Source organism: Phalacrocorax aristotelis, chromosome 3 (assembly GCF_949628215.1).
Source record: "Phalacrocorax aristotelis chromosome 3, bGulAri2.1, whole genome shotgun sequence".
Taxonomy (NCBI): domain Eukaryota; kingdom Metazoa; phylum Chordata; class Aves; order Suliformes; family Phalacrocoracidae; genus Phalacrocorax; species Phalacrocorax aristotelis.
In genome coordinates, this window is record NC_134278.1 from 75,369,158 (window position 1) to 75,390,017 (window position 20,860).

General features: G+C 37.8%; 1 protein-coding gene across 10 annotated transcripts in view; it reads left to right on the plus strand.

The window, feature by feature from the left end:
* The window catches only part of MAP3K4 (mitogen-activated protein kinase kinase kinase 4), a 74,686-nt gene that overhangs the window by 33,549 nt on the left and 20,277 nt on the right, over nucleotides 1-20,860 (plus strand). For 5 of the 10 annotated variants that reach the window (XR_012659696.1, XR_012659698.1, XM_075088043.1 and 2 more), the window contains exons 5-16: nucleotides 486-632; nucleotides 3,300-3,457; nucleotides 3,855-3,971; nucleotides 4,392-4,491; nucleotides 4,576-4,659; nucleotides 6,878-7,144; nucleotides 9,033-9,182; nucleotides 10,213-10,374; nucleotides 11,973-12,106; nucleotides 15,566-15,644; nucleotides 17,934-18,012; nucleotides 20,212-20,308. Coding sequence is in view for 6 of the 10 variants with exons in the window: in XM_075088043.1 (XP_074944144.1) it covers nucleotides 486-632; nucleotides 3,300-3,457; nucleotides 3,855-3,971; nucleotides 4,392-4,491; nucleotides 4,576-4,659; nucleotides 6,878-7,144; nucleotides 9,033-9,182; nucleotides 10,213-10,374; nucleotides 11,973-12,106; nucleotides 15,566-15,644; nucleotides 17,934-18,012; nucleotides 20,212-20,308 (1,574 nt within the window). In the remaining 4 variants the exon portion in view is untranslated. The remainder of the gene's footprint in view (nucleotides 1-485; nucleotides 633-3,299; nucleotides 3,458-3,854; nucleotides 3,972-4,391; nucleotides 4,492-4,575; nucleotides 4,660-6,877; nucleotides 7,145-9,032; nucleotides 9,183-10,212; nucleotides 10,375-11,972; nucleotides 12,107-15,565; nucleotides 15,645-17,933; nucleotides 18,013-20,211; nucleotides 20,309-20,860) is intronic. The other 5 variants (XR_012659697.1, XR_012659699.1, XM_075088045.1 and 2 more) reach the window with 2 other exon arrangements.

Consider the following 20,860-nt stretch of genomic DNA (forward strand, 5'->3'; position numbering starts at 1 on the left):
GGTGTGGCTTTTAAAGTTGTGGACTCCTGCCCAGTAGATTGACAATGAATTTCCCAAGTAAAACACTTTTGACAGGTCTCTAAGCATCTGTAAAACATGTTGCATATTATTGCTGACTTGCTTCCATTTAAAATGGTGATTTGATGATTGTGAGCCCTCTTGGCCACTTCTAAACTTTTTAACTATCCAGTAAGTTGCTTGCTGTGGCCCTGTGCAAGGAAGGAAGCCTGAAACATCTACCCCTATCTCCATTTACAGTTTTGTGGCAAGTGGCATGATGGCAATTAAATAATTCTGGAAAACTACTCATAACTTTCCTGCAGATATATAGAGCGACTGTATGCATTTCTAAAAACTGTAGAAATTATGTAGTGATAAACTAACATATTTAGGCTCACTGGACTGTCAAATGAAGCTTTTACTTCCCAGGGAGAATTTAAGAGTAATGTCTTGACTGATGGCAGTTTTGGGTTTTTCTCTTGCAGCTAGTGAGAGAGTGTAAAGAGGTTCTGAAGGGTGGCCTGTTAATGAAGCAATATTACCAGTTTATGTTACGGGAGGTGTTAGATGACTTACAAACGATTAATTGCAACATTGATTCTTTTGAAGAGGATCTGCATAAAATGTTAATGGTAAGCTTCAAAAAGGAGAAAATATTTGAAGTTCTAGTAAGTGTATTAATCTGAATACTGCTAAAAGAAATCTGTTGTCTCTGTTGGGTATAGGTCTTGCTATTTCTGTTGTTGTTGTACTACTGTAATGTAATTTTATTGGTTTAATGGATTTATAAAGGTAACACAGTAGCCATTGACATTTTAGCGATGATTTTAGCAATGCTGATTTTTGTTTACTGGACTGTGGTACGGTATACTTCTAAATTGCCTGTATTTACAATAAAATGGTTCATAAATAGAACAGTAAATGCCATACATTTAAACTAAACTTTTAATAACCTTTTAGTATTTAAAAAAAACAACCAATATTGTTTGACTAACATAATGTCTTAATATCCTGGTGTTGCAGTCATCCATTAATGATACCTTACTTTTAATGTGTATTCATTATTGCAACAAGTTAAACACAAAGAAGTATATTCAAGACAAATGCTTGGCCTCTGAAAGGTATTAAATGACATATTCTTCAGTAAATTTACCTTAAATTACTGTTCCCTTTCATGTGACGGATTTTTGTTCTTCTGTGAGTTGTGTGAGCTTTGTTCTCATTATTCTGGGGGGGGGGGAAAAAGCCCAAGATACACCTCAGTACCTCACTACTAGTATTTTGTCAGCAGAGCTGTTGGTAACATCTGTTGTTGAGTACACATGGATTTTCGTATTACATGCTTTCATTGCCTGCAGTGGTGAAAATATAATGTTTTAACTGAAGTTTCTTATGCTGCATGCCTGCCTTCATCTCCATCTGAAATTTCTACGAACTTCCAGCAGAAATGACCTGACTAGATGAAAGGAAAATGGTTCATCCTGTCCATTTTGAAATTCCTTACCTGTTTGGGTTTTTTTTTAGGTAGCTGAAATGTTTTGGTGCTTTGAGACAAGAGCTTGAACTTTGGCAGCAGTTTTAATTGTATAAGTATTTTGCTTTTTGTTGGTCTTGAAAAGGGTGATAACAAGACTGTGTAAATAATAAATATGTGAGACTTCAAAGAATCACAGTTTGTGCCTATTCAGAGTTGCAGGTTACTGTAGCGCCAACAGAAGGGGAGAAAGATTGGATGAATGATCAAGATTGTCAGAAGATCGGGACGGCTGGGCAAAGAGAGCTGAAGAGATGGTCTGGACTGAAAATAGGGATAGGAAAAAATGGTACAAAATCAGAAGGCTAAGATAGGATTAGTGAGGGTGGGGGATGGAACTTACTGTCTTTTCCCTGTGGACTCCTCATATAGGCAGGCAAGGTAGCTAAGAAGAGTATTAGAAGAGGAATTAGGCTGAGGCTGAAAGGTGAATTAAATTAAGTCAAGAATGGGACTACAGCCTGAGACTGTCGGAACACAGTACTTTCCTAACCCAGAGTAGAGTTTCAAGGTTTTCCATGTCTACTCCACTCTCCTGAGACCCCAGCTGGAGTACCACATTCAGCTCTGGGGCCCCTAACATAAAGAGGACATGGACCTTTTGGAGCAAATTCAGAGGAGGGACACAAAGACTGTCAGGGGGCTGGAGCACTTCTATGAAGACAGGCTGAGAGTTGAGGTTGTTCAGCCTGGAGAAGAGAAGGCTGTGGGGAGACCTTATAGCAGCCTTCCAGTACCTGAAGGGGGCCTCCGAGAAAGCTGGAGAAGGACTTTTTACAAGGGCCTGTAGGGATAGGTCAAGAGAGAATGGCTTTGAACTGAAAGAGGATACGTTTAGATTCAATATAAGGCAGAAATGCTTCACTCTGGGGGTGGTGAGGCACTGGAACAGGTTGCCCAGAGAAGTTGTGGATGCTCCCTCATCCCTGGCAGTGTTCAGATCCAGGCTGGATGGGCTTTTGGGCAACCTGGTCTAGTGAAAGGTGTCCGTGCCCACGGCATGGGGGTTGGAACAAGATGATCTTTATGGTCCCTTCCAACCCAAACCATTCTAAGATTCTATGATCTTGGCACTATTACAGTGTGGTCTGAAAATACCTGAAACTAATAGGAAGTGTCTTAACCATTTCTAAGGAGGGATGTTGTTTGATGTTAAGGATTACTGAACTAAAACGAATTGCAGCTAATTTTTTGCATTCAGTATGATCCTGAAGGGCAGATGTTTGAAGAAGAATTGTACTTACCTGGATTTTTATGTTGATTTGAAACAAAAATAAATAAAAGAGATAAGACTTGATATCAAGGCACACAAGGAATAATCTAGAATCGGAGAATCCTGTTCACTGCACTTATCCATATCCAGGAGGATATGTTGAGATAAAACTTTTTGGAGTAATCCAGTTAAAAGATTTTTGAACTGTTTTTCAGTAGTTCAGCTTCAAAAACTCTGTCTGCTGTGGGTATTCACTGATACAATGGTGGATAGCAGCACAGCAAGCAGAGTGATGATGCTGTCAATATTTTCAGAAAAGTATCATGGAGACATAGTATTTAATACTTAGAACTTTTTACTTCTTGAGCCATAAATTGCACCTTTTGTTTGGAAAGGTGTAGCTCATTTTCAGTCATAGCAAACAAAAAATGTTGTAGAAATATTTTCTACAAGTTGTATAATATTGAGATTTTTTGTTGATTTGAGAAGCTCTAGTCCTTGGTTACATGTTATGTAACAATTTCTGTTTAAATTATCTTTTTTCATGTACAGGTTTACTTTGATTATATGCGAAGCTGGATCCAAATGCTACAGCAGTTACCTCAAGCGTCTCATAGTTTAAAAAATCTGTTGGAGGAAGAATGGAATTTCACCAAAGAAATAACTCCTTATATAAGAGGAGGTGAAGCTCAAGCTGGAAAATTATTCTGGTAGGTTTTATTTAATTTCTCTGCTTATGGTGTTGACTTGTACCAGATACATATTTGAGTCAGCACTTGTTCATGTTTCCCAGATTGGGCTTCTTCAGGCTTCAGTAAGCAGTTGATAGTCTTTGTGAATTTATGGATTATTACAATGACTGTAGCTACAGGATGCAGTAAGTGCAGATTGCTCTTAGTCTACCTATAACAGGAATCACTGCTTCTCTGGAAAGTCCCTGTTACAGCTAGCCCTGTGCACATAGAGTAACTGAGGGCCCCCAAGATGCTTGTTTCTGCAGGCAGACCTGGCAACGCGGTGCTCTCGCGTTGGACAGAGTAGGAAGAAGTTTGAGGTGCCGTGCTACCTGAATAAGACTTTGAAGTTCCACCGTTTCTGTTGCTACAGTGATATTGCAGGAATGCTGCTGAAATCTACAGGAATATTTTTAGATTCTGGACTACAGGACAGTTGCGATGAATTTTGGGCCAGTGCCGATGACAGTACTGCATCAGATGAAATCAGGTATTAAGCCTTTCGGCTTAATAGTAATAAACACACTTACCCATGTTTCTATACCTTTGACAGGTACAAACTGCATTTTATTTCTTAGAATATAAACTTTGTAAATGTAAGACTCCATAGACGTTATTGCTGATACTTCTGTATGCAGTAGTAATGAACCATCATTTTGTTTGTTTGAAGCCTAGTAACCTTTTCAGCTCAGGGTATGAGAGATTGTTTATTGTTTAAATTTGATTTTTTATATCCTTATCAAAAACGTGCCTGCACAAGTTCAATTTATTTCAGTCAGCTGCTTGTAAATATTTTTTTCTATGCTCTTTCTATTGGCATATATGTAGATAATTCTTTATTTCCTAATAGGTATAAAAACTCAGTATGATTTATTAAAACACTGTCGCTTCATTCTTACCAATGTTTCAGGAGGTCTGTTATAGAGACCAGCCGAGCACTCAAAGAACTGTTTCATGAAGCTAGAGAAAGGGCCTCCAAAGCTCTTGGTTTTGCTAAAATGCTGAGGAAGGTAAGTTAACAGTAGAGTCTCATTTTAGTTATCTGCTTTAAAGAAATCTCTTCTGAAAGCATATTCTTTTGTCATTACTTGTAGGACCTTGAAATAGCAGCAGAATTTGCATTGTCAGCACCTGTGCGAGATCTTCTGAATGCTCTGAAAACAAAAGAGTATGTGAAGGTAAATTCAATTTAGAGGCATGAAAGTAGAGTGGAGATGCTATGCAAAATGTCAAACGATATTTATTGACATACTTTCAATTTTTTAATGTGGCATCTATATCTCAACATTTAAAATGTCATATGTTTAATACTGAATTGTGGCAGTCAAATTATTTTCTGTACCTGTGTGTGTGTGTGTGAGAATGCTTATCTAGGTTCTGCGAAATCAGTGTCCAATTCCTTGTGTTCCCGAAGATTCCCTTTGTGACTTAGGGAAAGCCGCTTTGCTTCAATAGTACTTATTCATTTGTGAGGGGAATAATAACACTTAGTAGGGAGTGTTATGCAAAAGAAGTGCTTTAAAGCTTGAGATAAACAGATATATCAGAAAATGGACATGTTTAAGCAGCTAATCTCAGACAATGGACCTGAGTTTTGTGTGCTTTTATAAAGCAACAATATTGTAGTGGAGGTCTGCTCTAGCAAGCTTCCTTGAGAATAACAAGGATGTGAGAAATGCAGGGACTGTGTTCTGTTCCAGAATAACATTTGCTAGAAAACTGTTGTACAACAAAAGTAGGCTAAACGTTCAGTGCCTGATACTTACTGTGCTATAAATTACAACATTTATGGTTTTGCACTTTACTCCTTACAAATTCCTAGGTCCACAAGTTTTTATTGTAGTTTGGCTTTAAGTAAATCAATTCCTTCAACAGATTAAATTTATTTGGATCGGCTGTTCTTTTTTGTCCTTCCATACATTTAATATATATAATTCCCAATTGGAAATATTCTACTAACTTTTGCATGACAAAACTCTTGTTAGACTTATATAAATGATTGCTAGAGGTAGAAATTGGTTCAAGGGGGGACTGGCAAGTTCATAGGAGAGAATTTCATAACGGGTTATTAAATACATGGATGAAACATTTGGCTCATCTGGACCCTGATCTGAGAATTGTTTTAAGAGTGGGAGAATAGTCAGGGAAATCAATGTTTACTTTTTAAAAATATTTTTCCCTAGGCATCCACTGTTGGCTGTTTTAAGACACAATATTAAACTTAGCAGACCTTTTAGTTAAAGTTAGTATCATTGTTGTTATACACAAGTTTCGAAGAAAAAATTGAATCTTGAGTTTGAAAAATCTGTGTAAGCCCATGAGTTAAATAATCAGGATAGATTATTGGAGTCTGAAGTTTATCCTCTTTATGTATTACCTCTCCCCTTTTTCACCACTCAAATGACACACATTTGGGTGATTAACACTTCATATATTGGCCCTCTAACATCATATAGGTAAATTTTTAACAGCCTTTTTAATCAGATGCTCATTTGTTTTGGGAACCTCTTTTAGCTCTAAGTAACAGCCATCTAGGTTTTACATTGACTTATAGACTGTAATGGTTTTAATTACAAAATATGGCTGCCTAATGGTAAAATGTTAAGTGCAGTGTTTTGTCTTAGCTTGATGGCATCAAACTCTGAAAAGGGAATTGAACTTCAGTGTAAGTCAGTTACCTCATGTCAAATCACAGGTATCAACTATTTTGCTGTGTTCATGGTGATTCTGATGCCTGGCTTGGTTAAAGTATTGTTACCAATGTGACAGGTATAATGCAGAAGTAGTTTTTAAGTAGAATAAGTAGTATTTTATTAGAAGAGAACACTTTTGTTGGACTCAATCTGCCCTGAATAGTAAAACAATAGCTGATGTTTTGTTAGCCATATTTTTGCTTACTCTTATCTTTTGCAGCCATTTAGAAATGTTATGTGGATTGATAGAGATCCTGAAGGAATTTTTCTTCTTTTAATATTCCAGTCTTTAAAACATGTACTTCACAAGCCTTAAATTAGTCTTGAATAATTTTTTAAATTTGTGTATACATATTTTATATATATACACACATATATAGTATATATGTGAAATAGGACTTTTTTGTAACAAGATTCCTTTAGAAGAATATATAGGACGATCAATTGAAGGTGCAAGGAAAGATGTCTCTGAAAGTTGGGTATCTAGTGGATTTCAAGACAAATGATTTCTTATAATGCATTTTGACTTTTAGTGCAAAAATGGCTGAATGCATTGTTTTGGTATGTATATTGTACAGATGTTTAATATGGAAACTCCCCCTGTTGCTTAAATGAGATGACATATATCTATTTTATCTATTTTATGTATCATAGAAGACAGTGAGATTCACTTATTCAGTGTATTTTTATTTTTTTTCTACAGGTACAAATCCCTGGACTCGAGAGTTTACAAGTATTTGTACCAAATAGTATTGCAGGGGAAAAATCTGTGATTTTGCAGCTCCTTAATGCAGCTGCTGGAAAGGATTGCTCGAAGGATTCAGATGAGGTTGCATATGAGGCCTATTTACTAATGACCAAACACAGCGATAAAGACCATGAATTGGATGACAGCTGGAGTGCATGGGAGGGGCAGCCGGTCAAAGTAGTGCCACAGGTAGAAACTGTTGACACGCTGCGCACCATGCAGGTGGGTTTGTATTTTTTCTCCCTATTTATGTGATCTCCACACTTCTATGAATGCTTATCCTTTCAGATTAACCACAGTAAATAAAGTGAGGCATGCATCCTTTTATAGGTAATAAAAAGTTCAGTTCAAGGACAGGATTGATTCTCAGTTTTGTGAATGCAAGTATTGAATTAAATTGATTTTTAGTATTTCTTAGAAGGATTAATCTCTACAATGTGCATTTTTCAGTGTTGGACTTTTATAATGAAGAGATACTTTCAATATCTAGTTGGGTGTTCATTACCAGAAGTGTGGATAGGGCTTGAAAATTGTACATTTTATTAAGAAGTCACCAGTCTCCAAGAAATGTGTGGTGGGCTGTGTGCTTTCCACACTGAGGCATGAAACCAGCTACTTTTGATCTTGGGTGAATTGTGACATCTGAAGTTAAATTTCTGTGGAAGCTACTGGATGTTCAACAGTTCTGCAGGAAGAAATCTTCCCAGTCATACTTTCCTTCATCCCAAGCCAACAGGGGTTCCCTGCCAGCAGCTCTGCTGTGCTCTAGCAACTGAGCCAGCTGCAGCTCCCTGCCCCTCCTGTTCTCATATCCTTATGTTAAGCTAAGTGAATTTTCCTTTTGGTATGTCATGCAGTTCCTTGGATCCCTACCATAAATGGATTAAACTGTCCACAAACAGAGTGACTTTCCATGTCACTGTGCCTGGCCTCTAGCATTCAGAGGGCTCTAGCAATTACAGGCCATTGAAAAAGTCTCTCCTATGCCTGCTGCCATTTTGATCGTGCAAGCACGTTGCTTCTTCCAGACTGAACAGTAAAAAAATAGCCTTTGATTAAGTGCTTAGAATTTCATTGGACTTCTATCAAAGTTAGGATTTCATTCAGAAAATTAAAACAGCAAAAGATGGAATTTCATTTCCAAATGGTTATTCTATCTGATGTTTGTTAAGTGCACATAAACCACTGTGTGTTTGTGTATGTCTATAACACTTCTATTAATTTTTTAAAATCCAATATTGAAAGGTTAGACAGTAAAAAGTCCTTCAGGAAGACTGTGTTCTGTGTTTTTAAAAAAATGTTTTGATTGCAAACTAGAGAAAATGCAAGATGCTATTTTAAAAATATTCTTAAGCTAGAAGAATCACATCAACATTTAAAGAATTTTGAGCGTGAAAATATTCTTTGGGGATGAGATACTGAAAATCTGGATGAATTAGTGCTTGTTTTGTGAGTAACTCGTTGCAGATGCATTGTCTGTAGTTTGAAATCAACAGAGCTTAGTATGTGACTCATAGTGCCACAGCAAAGTCAACACCATCTGTGACTCTGTACTTTTATAGACTTCTGCAATATCGGAGCTCTGGATTACAAAACATATTCTTACATTTCAATAATTTTCAAAATTTAAGTAAATACTGTGTGGTAAATCTATGGCTTTCTCTGTTCAATAGTAGGTTTTTGTACTGAAGTGTATTACATTACTTGGATAAAATCTGCTTATTCAGGTGATAGTTGTTACCTCCATCTGCTTTGAGGAAAATATCATTATTTTGCTCAAATGCTGCCTTTCTGTGAATAACTGTTCTGAAGGTAATTCTAGTGCAGTGTTACCCAAACTATTCCAGAAGCGAATAGGAGTATACTCCCCTTGAAAATTAGCTGTGGTGTTTGCCCTAATAGAGCTCTGCTCATAAGATGAGAATTTATCAAGTTCAGTTGCCAGCATCAAGCTTTTCTGTGTGAATTAAAGATTTTATTTAACAGTGACAAGAGAGGTCTTTCATACTGTAGAATTAAAAAAAATAACCAGTTAGAGTTTGCTGATACGGGATGTGTTTTTATAGAGAGGATTTTGTTTATAAGAACTAGTGGTATCTTGCATTCCTAGGTTGATAACCTCCTCCTTGTAGTCATTCAATCTGCCCACCTTGTGAGTCAGAGAAAAGCTTTCCAGCAGTCTATTGAAGGGCTCATATCTCTGCACCAGGAACAGACATCCAGCCAACCAGTCATCGCCAAAGCTCTACAACAGCTGAAGGTAAGCAGTTTTTGAGATTATCTCGGTCAAAATTGATGGTGTTTTGCTCACTGATAACTAAAACATGTAAGTAGACTTGATTGCAATGCTAGTGACATATTCCACAAATGTATTTATGGAACCTTTATGGACTTTACTTTCAGTACAGTTTTCATTCTGTTTTTGCAAAGGATTTGTGAGTGTATTTTTAAGTGATATTGGTCTAATCACTTTTGCACTGGGTAAATGGGAAATAATATTTCCATTGCACAGCGGACTTAATGGCAACAGAATAAGTACATCTTCATATGAAAGCACTATTGAATTGAAAGGTGTTTGATTTCATAAAAATAAATTCTGTCAAAATCCATGATCTGCAAGAAAACTTTTTTCCCATATTTGGAGAAGATGGTTGCTTTGTGATGTAAAAGTGGGTTGGTGTCTCTCTGTTTTTTTTGTGCTTGGTTTTATTGTTGTTTTCTTGGTTGTTGGTTGTTTTTTTTTTTGTGTGTGGTGGGTTTTTTGTTGGATGAGGGTTTTCTTTGGTGGGTTTTTGTTTGGTTGGTTTTTTTGGAGGACCCAGAAAAGCAGAGATTTGTTAGGTTGAAGTTGCAGTATCAGGTTCCTGTATTTCCCTCTGAGTTTAATAGATGGTGTGTCTGCATACCAGGGTGAAAATACAACGAAAGGCTTGGTCACGTCATAGATCATAAAACTCACTTTTTCTATTCCTGTCTGTCTGATTTTTGGTTGGGTGTTTTTTGTTTGGGTTTTTGTTTTGTCCCCAACCCCCTCACTGTCTTGGTTTTTAAAGTTAATCTCACTCAAGCAAACAAACTTAATTAAAATACTTCAGTTAATTATAAGACGTGCTTAGTGCAACTGCTGGAAAGTGTTTCTCCCAAGACAGAATGAATGGTGATGGCGTTAAAGTACATTTCCATTTAAAATAATGTAATTGTTAGATTCATGTTTGCCTTAGTCTTGTCGACTGTAGAATATAAATAATAATTTGATGCCCCCCCCATCCCTTTCTGTTGTTGTTACTCAGAGTGATGCGTTACAGCTATGCAATAAGATAAGCAGTGCCATTGATAGAGTTGATCACATGTTCACATCTGAGTTTGATGCTGAAGTCGATGAATCTGAATCTGCCACTTTGCAGCAATACTACCGGGAAGCCATGATTCAGGGTTATAATTTTGGGTTTGAGGTAAGGAAGCAACAATGTAACAACACATTTGTTTTGTAGTTGTCATGGTTTTAGCTGGGATAGGGTTAATTTTTTTTCACTGCGGCTGGCACAGTGCTGTGCTTTGGACTTAGTATGAAAACAATGTTGAGATAACACACAGATGTTTTAGTTGTTGCTGGGTAGTGCTTGTACTAGTCAAGGACTTTTCCAGCTTCCCGTGCTGTGCCGGGTACACAAGAAGCCGGGAGGGGAGGTGGCACAGCTGAGAGAGCGGGTTGAAACTGGCCGAAGGGATATTCCATATCATGTAACGTCATGCCCAGTATGTTACCTGGGAGGGGCTGGCCGGGGGAGGGAGGCAGCAATCGCGGCTCGGGGACGGGCAGCGTCAGTCGGCGGGTGGTGAGCGGTTGTATCGCTTGTGTTTCTGGTTTTTTTTCTTTTCCATTTTATTATATTATCATTGTTGTTATTATTATCATAATCATTATTATAATTATTATTTTAATTGTAATTATTAAACTGTGCTTATCTCAACCCACAAGTTCTTTTGCTCTTCCAATTCTCTCCCCCATCCCACCAGGGGTGGGGGGAGTGAGCGAGCAGCTGCGTGGTGTTTAGTTGCCGACTGAGGCTGAACCACGACAGTAGTTTTGGTAAAAACCCATTCAAATGTCTGTTTTTACATTGGTGCAAATAAGGTAGCTGTAACTCTGGAAATGTGAAGAGTTCCAGCAGAACATCACAAAAAAATACGTGTTGCTGCAGAAATCCTATGTGAAAATGATTGAAAAAGAACAGGTTATTAAATTCAGACTCCAGTTACCAATGCATGGAATTCTAAAAAGCTTTAAGAACTTGATGAATTCAGGTGTAGTCTTGTAGGCTTTGCTACTTGGCAGCATTTTAGATGAAATCAGAAACACCCTTTGATATTGAATTTCATTGTGTAACTTGGCTTCTCACAGTTTTTCAGCCTACTTGGCATATTACTATAATATGAGCCATTCTTTCAAAGTTTATGGTAGTTCTTTGATGCAGTGAATATGGCTTTTGAGTGCCTTCCTTAGAGTGCAGATGCTTTTAGTATACTGTTTCACTATTTGATTCCTGTGAGCTTTGTAAAATTTTTTAGATTGTGTCATACACTAACGTACTTCTAAGGATAGTCTTCTAAAAAACAGCTGGTATCTCTGTTTAATTTTTGAAATGTACATATGTAACTCCTTTTTCCTCTAATCTTACCTGCAATATAACTAAAAATAAACACTGCTTTGCAGTTCAATGTCTGATTACAGAACTGAGCATTTATTTACATAGGATGTTTCTTAAATGATGTGTACGCTGTTAAACGTCAGCACATGCCCGTATACACACACAGATGCAATATGATTCAAGTTCTGCCTCTCACTACAACACATTTTCTGTCATACTTTTCCATTATTTTTTTCTCTAAATATGCAACTGCTTACATAAAATCATTTAGCCTAAGAATAGGGTGCGACTGTTACCATACTGTAGAGTTTTGTTAGCCTGTAAATAGTTCAGTGGATATTGCAAATGATATTTTTTTTCTTATTATTAATATGTGAAAAGTAATCTTTAGTTTCTTGCAGTACCATAAAGAAGTTGTTCGTCTGATGTCTGGAGAATTCAGACAGAAAATTGGAGACAAGTATATAAGCTTTGCCAGAAAATGGATGAATTATGTGCTAACAAAATGTGAGAGTGGCCGAGGCACGCGACCCAGGTAACAGACAACTTCTTACTGCCACAGTAGTTTGTGTTTAAATACCATGCAGGACTTTTTACACTGTGGATAATGCTTTATTGTTCAGTAATAGTTCTTCTGAACTATTGATGCTTCTGGCTCATGGCTTTTGAAAGTAATTTGAATAGTAAATGCATATGGTCAAATGAACAACTGCTTAGGAGAAGATTTTGTGGAACATTTTGCCTCATGTTAGCTGACAGGAAATGGGAAGAAAAAGTGGAGATCGTTGGACCCAGACAATTGAAAGGCTTTAGATAAGGGTTGTTAAGTTGGAACAAAATTGCTATGTGATCAGGAGTCAATAAAGATTGCGGAATTCTCAACAGTCATTCTCTGGGCATTCTACATAGAAAGGAGTATTGTTTTGTGCCAGTCGCAGAAACGATGTATGTATGGAAACTTTAGCCCCTGTAGAAGTCCTTCCATTAGTCCTTTCTGAAAGCATCTGAAGTATGCCCCACAGATGAGGAAGAAGTGTTTCCACTCCAGTGAAAATTCTTCAGTTTTATGATTGCAGTAATGGATGCATTTGTAGATGTTTTTTGTTGTAGCCCAAAGTATTTTTTTGTCTGTTGACAGTAATGTGGTGTCCAGTGGTCTCTCAAATTGTGCTTACTGTTGGTGCTATGAAACTGTCCTGCTGGGCACTAATGAAAGAAGTTACAAAGTTACATCACTTTGAGGATGTAAACAGAGGAACTGGGAAACTGACCTAAGCAGAATGATACCATTACTTGATTTATTTAGGTGGTTTTGCAGCATTTTGCAGCTCGTATATCAGAAACTTAGAATTCTTTCGCATTAAAGTAGGTGCCTTATATTGGTCTGAGCTAGCAGATTACACATCAGTGACAGTTTTCTTTCCTTAAGGTATAGGGCTGATTAGTCTGTCCTGGTGGTGGTTTATTCTGCTTGCTGGAAGGAGAGGAAAGAGTGGGTAGGCTGAACCATGTGTGGATAGGCTAGTTAATTTGGCGTGCTAATCTTAAAAACAAAAGGAAACAAACAAAAAAAACCCAAAACAACTTAAGTCTTAAAAAGCCTTTTTAAGTGTGTTAACAGCAAAAGCAGGATATTGGTCCATAACTTGATGAGATTGGTCACCTCACAAATAGGGAAGATTTAATGCCTCCTTTGCCTCTGTCTTTAACACAAATGATGGGCCCTGAGACCCCTGGAGCCCTGGATTGGAGGACCATGACTAGGGGAGTAATAAGCTCCCAGTTGACTTTCAACTGGTACAAGATTTGCTGCTGCAAGTGCACACAAGTCTATGGGGCCTGATGGAATTTATTCCAAGGTACTGAAGAAGTTGGCTGATGTTATTGTGAGACCTCTCTCAGTTATTTATCAACGGTCTTGGGAATCTGGAGAGGTTCCCCTTGACTGGAAGCTTGAAAACGTTGTTCCAATTTTCAAGAAGGGCAAGGAAGAAGACTCTGGTAATTACAGGCCTGTCAGTCTTACTTCAGTTCCTGGTAAAATTATGGAGATTATTCTGGGAGTTGTCGGGGAAAAAAACAATTCAGAGACAATGTAGTAATCGGTCAAAGTCAGCATGGGTTCATGGAGGGCAAGCCATGCCTTACTAACTAAATATCCTTTTATGACAAGGTTACCCACCTAGTGGATGAAGAGAAGGCAGTGGATATGGTTGTGGTTTTGTTGCGGGTTTTTTGGTGGTTTTTGTTTGTTTAAATTTTTTTTTCTTTTGTTGTTGGTTGGGTTTTTTTAAAATTATTATTATTTTAGCAAGGGTTTTGATGCTATCTCTCACAATATCTGCCTGGACAAACTGTCCAGCATATGGCTAGATGTGCATAATATGATGGGTGAACAATTGGCCGAAGAGTTGGGCTCAAAGGGTTGGAGTAAATGGGGTAATATCTGGCTGTCAGCCAGTTACTAGGGTGTTTCCCAGGGCTCAATTTTAGGGCCAGTTCTCTTCAATATTTTTACCAATGATCTGGACACAGGAGTTGAGTACATACTAAGTTTGCCAACGATAATAGATTAGGAGGAGCTGTTGATTCCCTTGAGGGTAAAGAGGCCTTACAGAGAGATCTTGATAGATTACAAGTGCTGGGCAATCATCAACCTTATGAAATTTAACAAGGACAAATGCCAGATTTTACACCTGGGTAGTGTAATCCTGGATGTATGTATAAATCGAGTCCAAGAGGTTGGAGCATAGCCCTGGAGAAAGGGATCTTGGGGTTCTGGTTGATGGTAAGCTCTGTGTGAGTCAACAGTGTGCCCTGGTGGTGAAAAGGTCCAACCATATCCTGGGGTGCATTAGGCACAGTATACCAGTTCAAAGAAGCAATTGTCTCACCATACTTAGCATGGGTGCAGCCTCACCTCAAGTACTGCATGCACTTTTGGGCTCCAGAGTATAAGGATGTAAAAATACTACAATGTGTCTAAAGGAGGGCAGTGAAGATGGTGAAAGGGCTAGAAGGCAGGACTTATCTAGTATTCTCAGCCACTCCTCATATGTTCAGCTTAGAGGAGCCTGAGGGCTGACCTCATTGCTGTCTACAACTTCCTCAAGAGGGGGAGTGGAGAGGGATGCTGATCTCCTCTCTGGTGTCTGGTGATAGGATGTGAGGGAATGGCTTAATGCTGTGTTAGGGGAAGGTCAGACTCGGTATTAGGAAAAAGCTCTTCACTGAGAGGGTGGTCAAGCACTGGAACAAGTTGCCCAGGGAAGTGGTCATGGCCCCAGGCCTGTTGGTGTTTAAGAAGCATTTGGACAATGCTCTTAGATACACAGTTTAGCTTTCAGGCTGCCCTATGTGCAGTCAGGAGTTGAACTCTAATAATCCTCACAGGTTCCTTCCAACTCAGGATATCCTGTGATTCTACTTGCATTTTGTAGGTTGAAGCTGCTAATTCTAGTAGGTCTAAAAGGAGGCAGTGGGGAAAAGCAAGTGGCTGAAGAGACAACTCTCTCTAGCTGTTACTTATTTGTTTTACTTCACTAATCTAGGCCCTGAAACCAGTGATTCCCAGTTGCTGCTGATCAGATAGTCATGAAATCATTAGTACTTTTTCGATCTTGTTTCAGAAGGCAGAATTTAGGCAGGGAACATAGTGGATTGGCTTGTTGCCAAAATTTTATGAGTGAATTGATGTTACTGTTCCTGAAGATAAGCACATATGAGTTGAGATATAAAGCATGGCCTGCTCACTTTATTTGACCGTGTCCTTGCTAAAATCAGACTTTATGTGAATGTAACTGGGCAAATATTAATACAAGCTAAATATATGACCTCTTATATATTAATAAATTTTTTTACAATGATTTTATCATATTTTCCAGAGGAAGAATAAGTAACTGCCATTTATTGTTCTTGGATGTTGTTGAAACTCTTACGATGGCTTTAGCCAAAAAGCAATTCATTTTCTGTCTTGTCTTTTTCTTTGAGATAGGTGGGCAACTCAAGGCTTTGATTTTCTTCAAGCCATTGAGCCGGCATTTATTTCAGCTCTCCCAGAAGATGACTTCTTGGTATGGAATAAGTTATTCTGTTGGCTGTTGATTTCTAAATACATGTGAAGTTATCAGTAGATGTTATCAGGGATATTTTTTATACAGCTATGTCTGAATACAGATGCCGTTCTGAAACAATTGCTGTTCTGTGTAACTGATGTTGATATCTCTTCAGCTTGTAAGATTCTAAATAGAGTACGCTTGTGACCGTTGGCATTGATATTTTTAGATTGCTGACAAGTTGCTGGTACTGCCTTGGGAGGCTGTCTCTCTTTGTCTCTTGGGTAATTTGACAGCACCTTTTCTGTAGAATTACAAATTATAGTTGTCATAATAGATTTCTGAGTATAAGCTACTGAGGCTTAGTTAGCTCGCAGAGTTCATTTATGGGTATGAATACAATATCACAGTTGATTAAAGGTATTTCTTCAAATTGTGCCAACGTGAAACAGACTTTAAAGCATTTTTCTTTTGCTTTTACTATGTAAAAAATAGTAGACTAAAACTGGCTTTTTTGTGTGCTCTGCCTTCCCCGTTTTCCTGTGGAAATAAAATTCTGAGAATTTATTTCTCTGATCTTGGTACAGTACTACAGAGAAGTGAAAGCACAGTTGCCACAAAATAGCAGAATGTGAGTGTCAGCACCTCTGATTTTTATTCATTTCAAGAATGTGTTATGAAATGGCAACCACATTAATCTTGCATAATACAGAAACTATATGGTTTAGTCTTTTTTCATATATATTTTTATCAAGAGTTCTCAAGTAAGTTACATAAGCAAGTTCCATGTGTGTGGTGTTGGGAAAGGGTTGTCTGCCTAAAGGACAGAGTTAAGCTTTTATTTGAAATGCACTAATACTTTAGCTTTAGCAAGTAGCCCCTCAAATCTATTTATTTGCTTTGGCTCAGTTTCTAAAACACCTGGTGTTTTGAAGAGTAACGTATGTAAATTTTAATGATACTGTCTTGCTAGAGATCCCTTCAGTATTTAGAGGGAAGCTTCTAAGGAGGAAAGAAGATTAGAAAATTTAATGTGGCTGTTGACATAATAAATTGTAATTTTGTCCAAAAATTGAATTGATAATCTTGTTATGACCTTGAAGGAGAGTTAAGAAGCAATCATGCATGAGTTTGTTTCTAGTGACTGATAACTATCTTTCACAGCACTTCTTCCAAAAGACTGTTTTTATGACAGAGGTTTCACATGTGTAGAAAAGAGAATTCAGAGCCAGTGTTATTTAAGATGGAGTGAAGTCAGACTTGGAACAAATGTGAGAGAAAGAGGGGAAACCAAAACCTTAACTGCATTTCAGAACTTTTGCTTTCTTAAACTGGATTTCAGTTTTGGAGAGCATCACTTGAAACCCTTTTGATTAATCTAGCTCCTGCATACACAGGTCACAGCATTTCACCTAGAAATGCATATGTCAATCCTAATCTGATATCTAAATAATACCTGATGTCATAGAAGGACAGTCTAGATCTGTAGATCTAAAGCGAAGATTCTGGCTCAGTCTGGGTTGCTAAGATATGCCAATCACAGACTAAACACTTTTTTTTTCCTAAATAGTTTTATGGTTTTTTTTGTTTGTGTTTTTTTTTTTTAGTTAATCTAGCTTCAAGTTCCTGGTCTTCACTAAATTTCTGAATTTCTGTAAGAAATTTTGACTAGGCTGAATGACTGGTATATAGAAGTGGCCTTCATAACAACTGTACCTGGCAACATAATTTGAATTCTTTATTGTGAAGACAAATTTTATCCCTGGTGGTCCGACAAGTAAATTGAACCAGAAGGAAGATTTAAATTACATACACAGTGAATAGTACACCCACTAATTAGGCTCAGATTGCCTGAGCCCCAGCTCAGTGGCTTAACTGTTGAACACCCTTTTGTGAAAGTTTTGCTAACTTCATGGGTAAATAAGGAAAGTAGATTTCTTTTAATATGCAGTGCTTTGTATTTGTTGTTTTACAGGCTTTAGTCTTGTGATTCAGGCTGTCATACTCTTACCCATTTTCTTTGGGTGTTTCTTCTTGAGGTGGGGAGAGGAAGGGCAGTAGATGTTGTAGCAGCTTTTTACAGCAAGCAAGACTAAGACTTCTACCTTAAAAGAAAAAAAAAAACACTACCAAGTCAAAACCCTAATGTGAAACCAGAAGTTTAATATAATTGATAGAATGTGGGGGTGCTTACTTGACAGATTACATACTTAACCAGTATAATTCTATTACTGTGAGCTTTACCACATGACTATCAACTGTCTTGTAACATAAAGCATCAAAACTTCTTCTGTTTGTCTTTTCCAGAGTTTACAAGCTCTGATGAATGAGTGCATCGGCCATGTTATTGGAAAACCTCACAGTCCTGTTACAGGTTTGTACCTTGGTAAGGCAGAAGTTACTGGCATTTGCTTTGGAGCTTTGCTGCTATAGTTAGAGAATTTTGATAGTAATTTTAAAATGCTAGAAATACCAATAAAACTGTTTTCAACTTCTAATGATTGTTGATGTGAAACCATTATTGCCTGACAAAGTGTAAATGTGTGGCGGTTTTACTCAAGAAATTTAAAAGCTTTACGGATGCTTTCCTCAGATTTTTGTCCTTGAATCCATGTGAAGTATTGCAAATCTTCTGGAAAAGGATTGTGATATTTTGAAAGGTTGGGTAAAGAAGTGATTATAGCTTTAAGGAGGCAGTGACAGCTCCCTCTCCAGAAATTTCATGGTGGTGCTGCAGGTATTTATGCTTCTAACAGACTTTATATAAGTGTTGGAGGTACAGAGGAGTTACACCTGAGGGCTTGACAATAGAGCTGTGGTAAATAGTTCTCCAATATCACAAAATTTGTCATAGTGTGAAAAATATCTTTGGCATTAGAGTGAAATCAACATATGTTATTGTTTATCTTAAGAAGAGGATGTTTTCTCAGCTGTGTTGCCCTTTTATGTATCTCTGAGCACTGTTTCTCTCTTCCTTCTCCCAAGTCCACTGACTAGTTTAATTTACAGAATATCACGTCATCTTCTTTTCTTTCTCTTGATGTCCATCCACTTCCTGGACAGGGGTGATGGCAGAAGACATGAAGGGAAGGTAATCTGAGTCAGGCAAGGGGAGGTTTTTCAATATTTCAGGAAGTTTCAGTTTTGATATAATTTTGATGAGAAACTCTTATAGCTGAGAAACCTTTCATAATGAAAGTCAGTCCAATCCTTTGGAAAGAAGCATAGTCTAAAATAAATTTTAGGCAAGTTCTGTACTGTAATGTAAAACCTGCACATTCACTTTGATACGCTTCTTCAGAGGAAGACCCATTTTAGGTAGATCACTAGCATGACAGTCCCAAAGTACCGAAACACAAATGCTATTGCAGACGCAGGAGATCACACAAACTAAATTGCTTGACAGCTTTTGGCTGAGAGGCACGGGGAGGGGGTGACACAGGTGGATGGTGCAGACTTGAACAGCAGGCTGAAATTTTAATACATGTGAAATAAACATAACTAAACGTAAACTGTATCCTGGCTGCAGATATTGCAGATACTCTTTTCAGTCTCATCACCAGGAGAAAAATAATTCCTAGTTCCGTTTGCATACCATGTTGAGGGGCTGTGATCTTCACCCCTTTTCCCAAAGCTGAGGACCCAGTTTTTAGGCACGTAGCTGGGGGCCTCCTGGTGTTTTATCTTGTCTTTTTGCTTTGTGAAACAGCCTGTGTCCACCCAGGTGGGTTAGGTTCTGCCTTCTGGGTCTTCTGTTAGTGTCCTTGTGAATTATAACAGGACAAACAACACCTGGCCCTGGCATCTTTTAATTGTCCTGGTAGTGCAAACAAAGCAGAACCTCAGCTCACTGTGATTAACCTAGCCTGGCAGAAAGTACTGACTCGTGTTTTGATGGGCAATCAGCTATCTTGCAATGTGACTGCCACAATATTTTTCTGGCTAATTAAGAAGGAGTTGAGGGAAGGGGACGACACTGCAGACTACTCTTACGGGCAATGAGTGAGCTAGGCATGAGGACAATGATGGCTCATTTAGGTTTCATCCTGTCCCTTTTTACCGCTTCCTTGGGGCAGACTCATGGTCGGCATTAGTATGGGTAAAACTGTCATATGTGGTGTTTTTTTTTCCGAGCTCATTTTGCTTTCTGTTCTAGTTTGAGAAAACTAATTGTGATGCAAAAGGAACATAATAACGCTTTTTGCTTTGTAATTATTATTTGGTTTGTTAATGTTTATTTTTCAATAAGAAGACAAATCTTTAATCTGTGAAGTTGAAATAGTGAAGGTGTAGTTTTAGTGAAGTAAGTACACATCTTCTAATTGCTAGTTTTTAATTCTATGCAGAATTTTCATTATTTTATAGAGGAGTTACATGATACAATATTATGAGTAATATTAATACGTCCAACTGATTTATTTAAAATTGGGATAATTTGGATTTTTCTTAAAGGAGAAGAAAATCTATGCCAGCTCACACTTTACTCTGTAAAATAGGACTTTGTTTTAATTTTGTGTCTTGAAATGGCCCTAACAGAGTTTTTCTGACATCGGAGTAAATGTGCCACCTTTGTTTATGTTTGCAGCTATTCATCGAAACAGTCCCCGTCCTGTAAAAGTACCTCGGTGCCATAGTGATCCACCAAACCCTCATCTTATCATACCGACACCTGAAGGCTTCAGGTATTTAGCATTAGTACAGCCTTCTAAAATGGTTTATCCTTTCTTGGCTATGCTGACTTGTCAGTAAGTGGAACACCTTTTCTTCCCGTTGAGGGCAAAGCAGGTAGTAAAAATTAGCATGTTAGTGATCCAGATTTTGTCGATTGTGCTAAGGACAATATAGTTTCTTCCCCTTTCCTCCCCACCTGACCCCCCTTTATTTTACAGTTTTTATTGTTGCATGCTTTTTCACTTTGAAGTCATTTCTATCCTCTTTGTCTTTCCTGAAAGAAATGTTTCAATGTAACAAGCTTAAATTTGTTGAAAACTGCTCATTAACAAGATTTTTATTTCCTTCCCACTTTGAATGACTGTGTACATGCCTGTGACAGTGCTTTCTGTAGTTTAGCACAGATAAGACTTAAAAAATCTGGAATATGGTGGCATTTCTGCATCATTACCAACCTGCTGTGAAGAAGCTTAAAACAATGCATGGTTTTGCTTCCCTTTGAAAGAGCAGACATGAGAGTTAATGCAAAAGTAGTTTTAAAAAATTTCAAAATAAACTTTGCG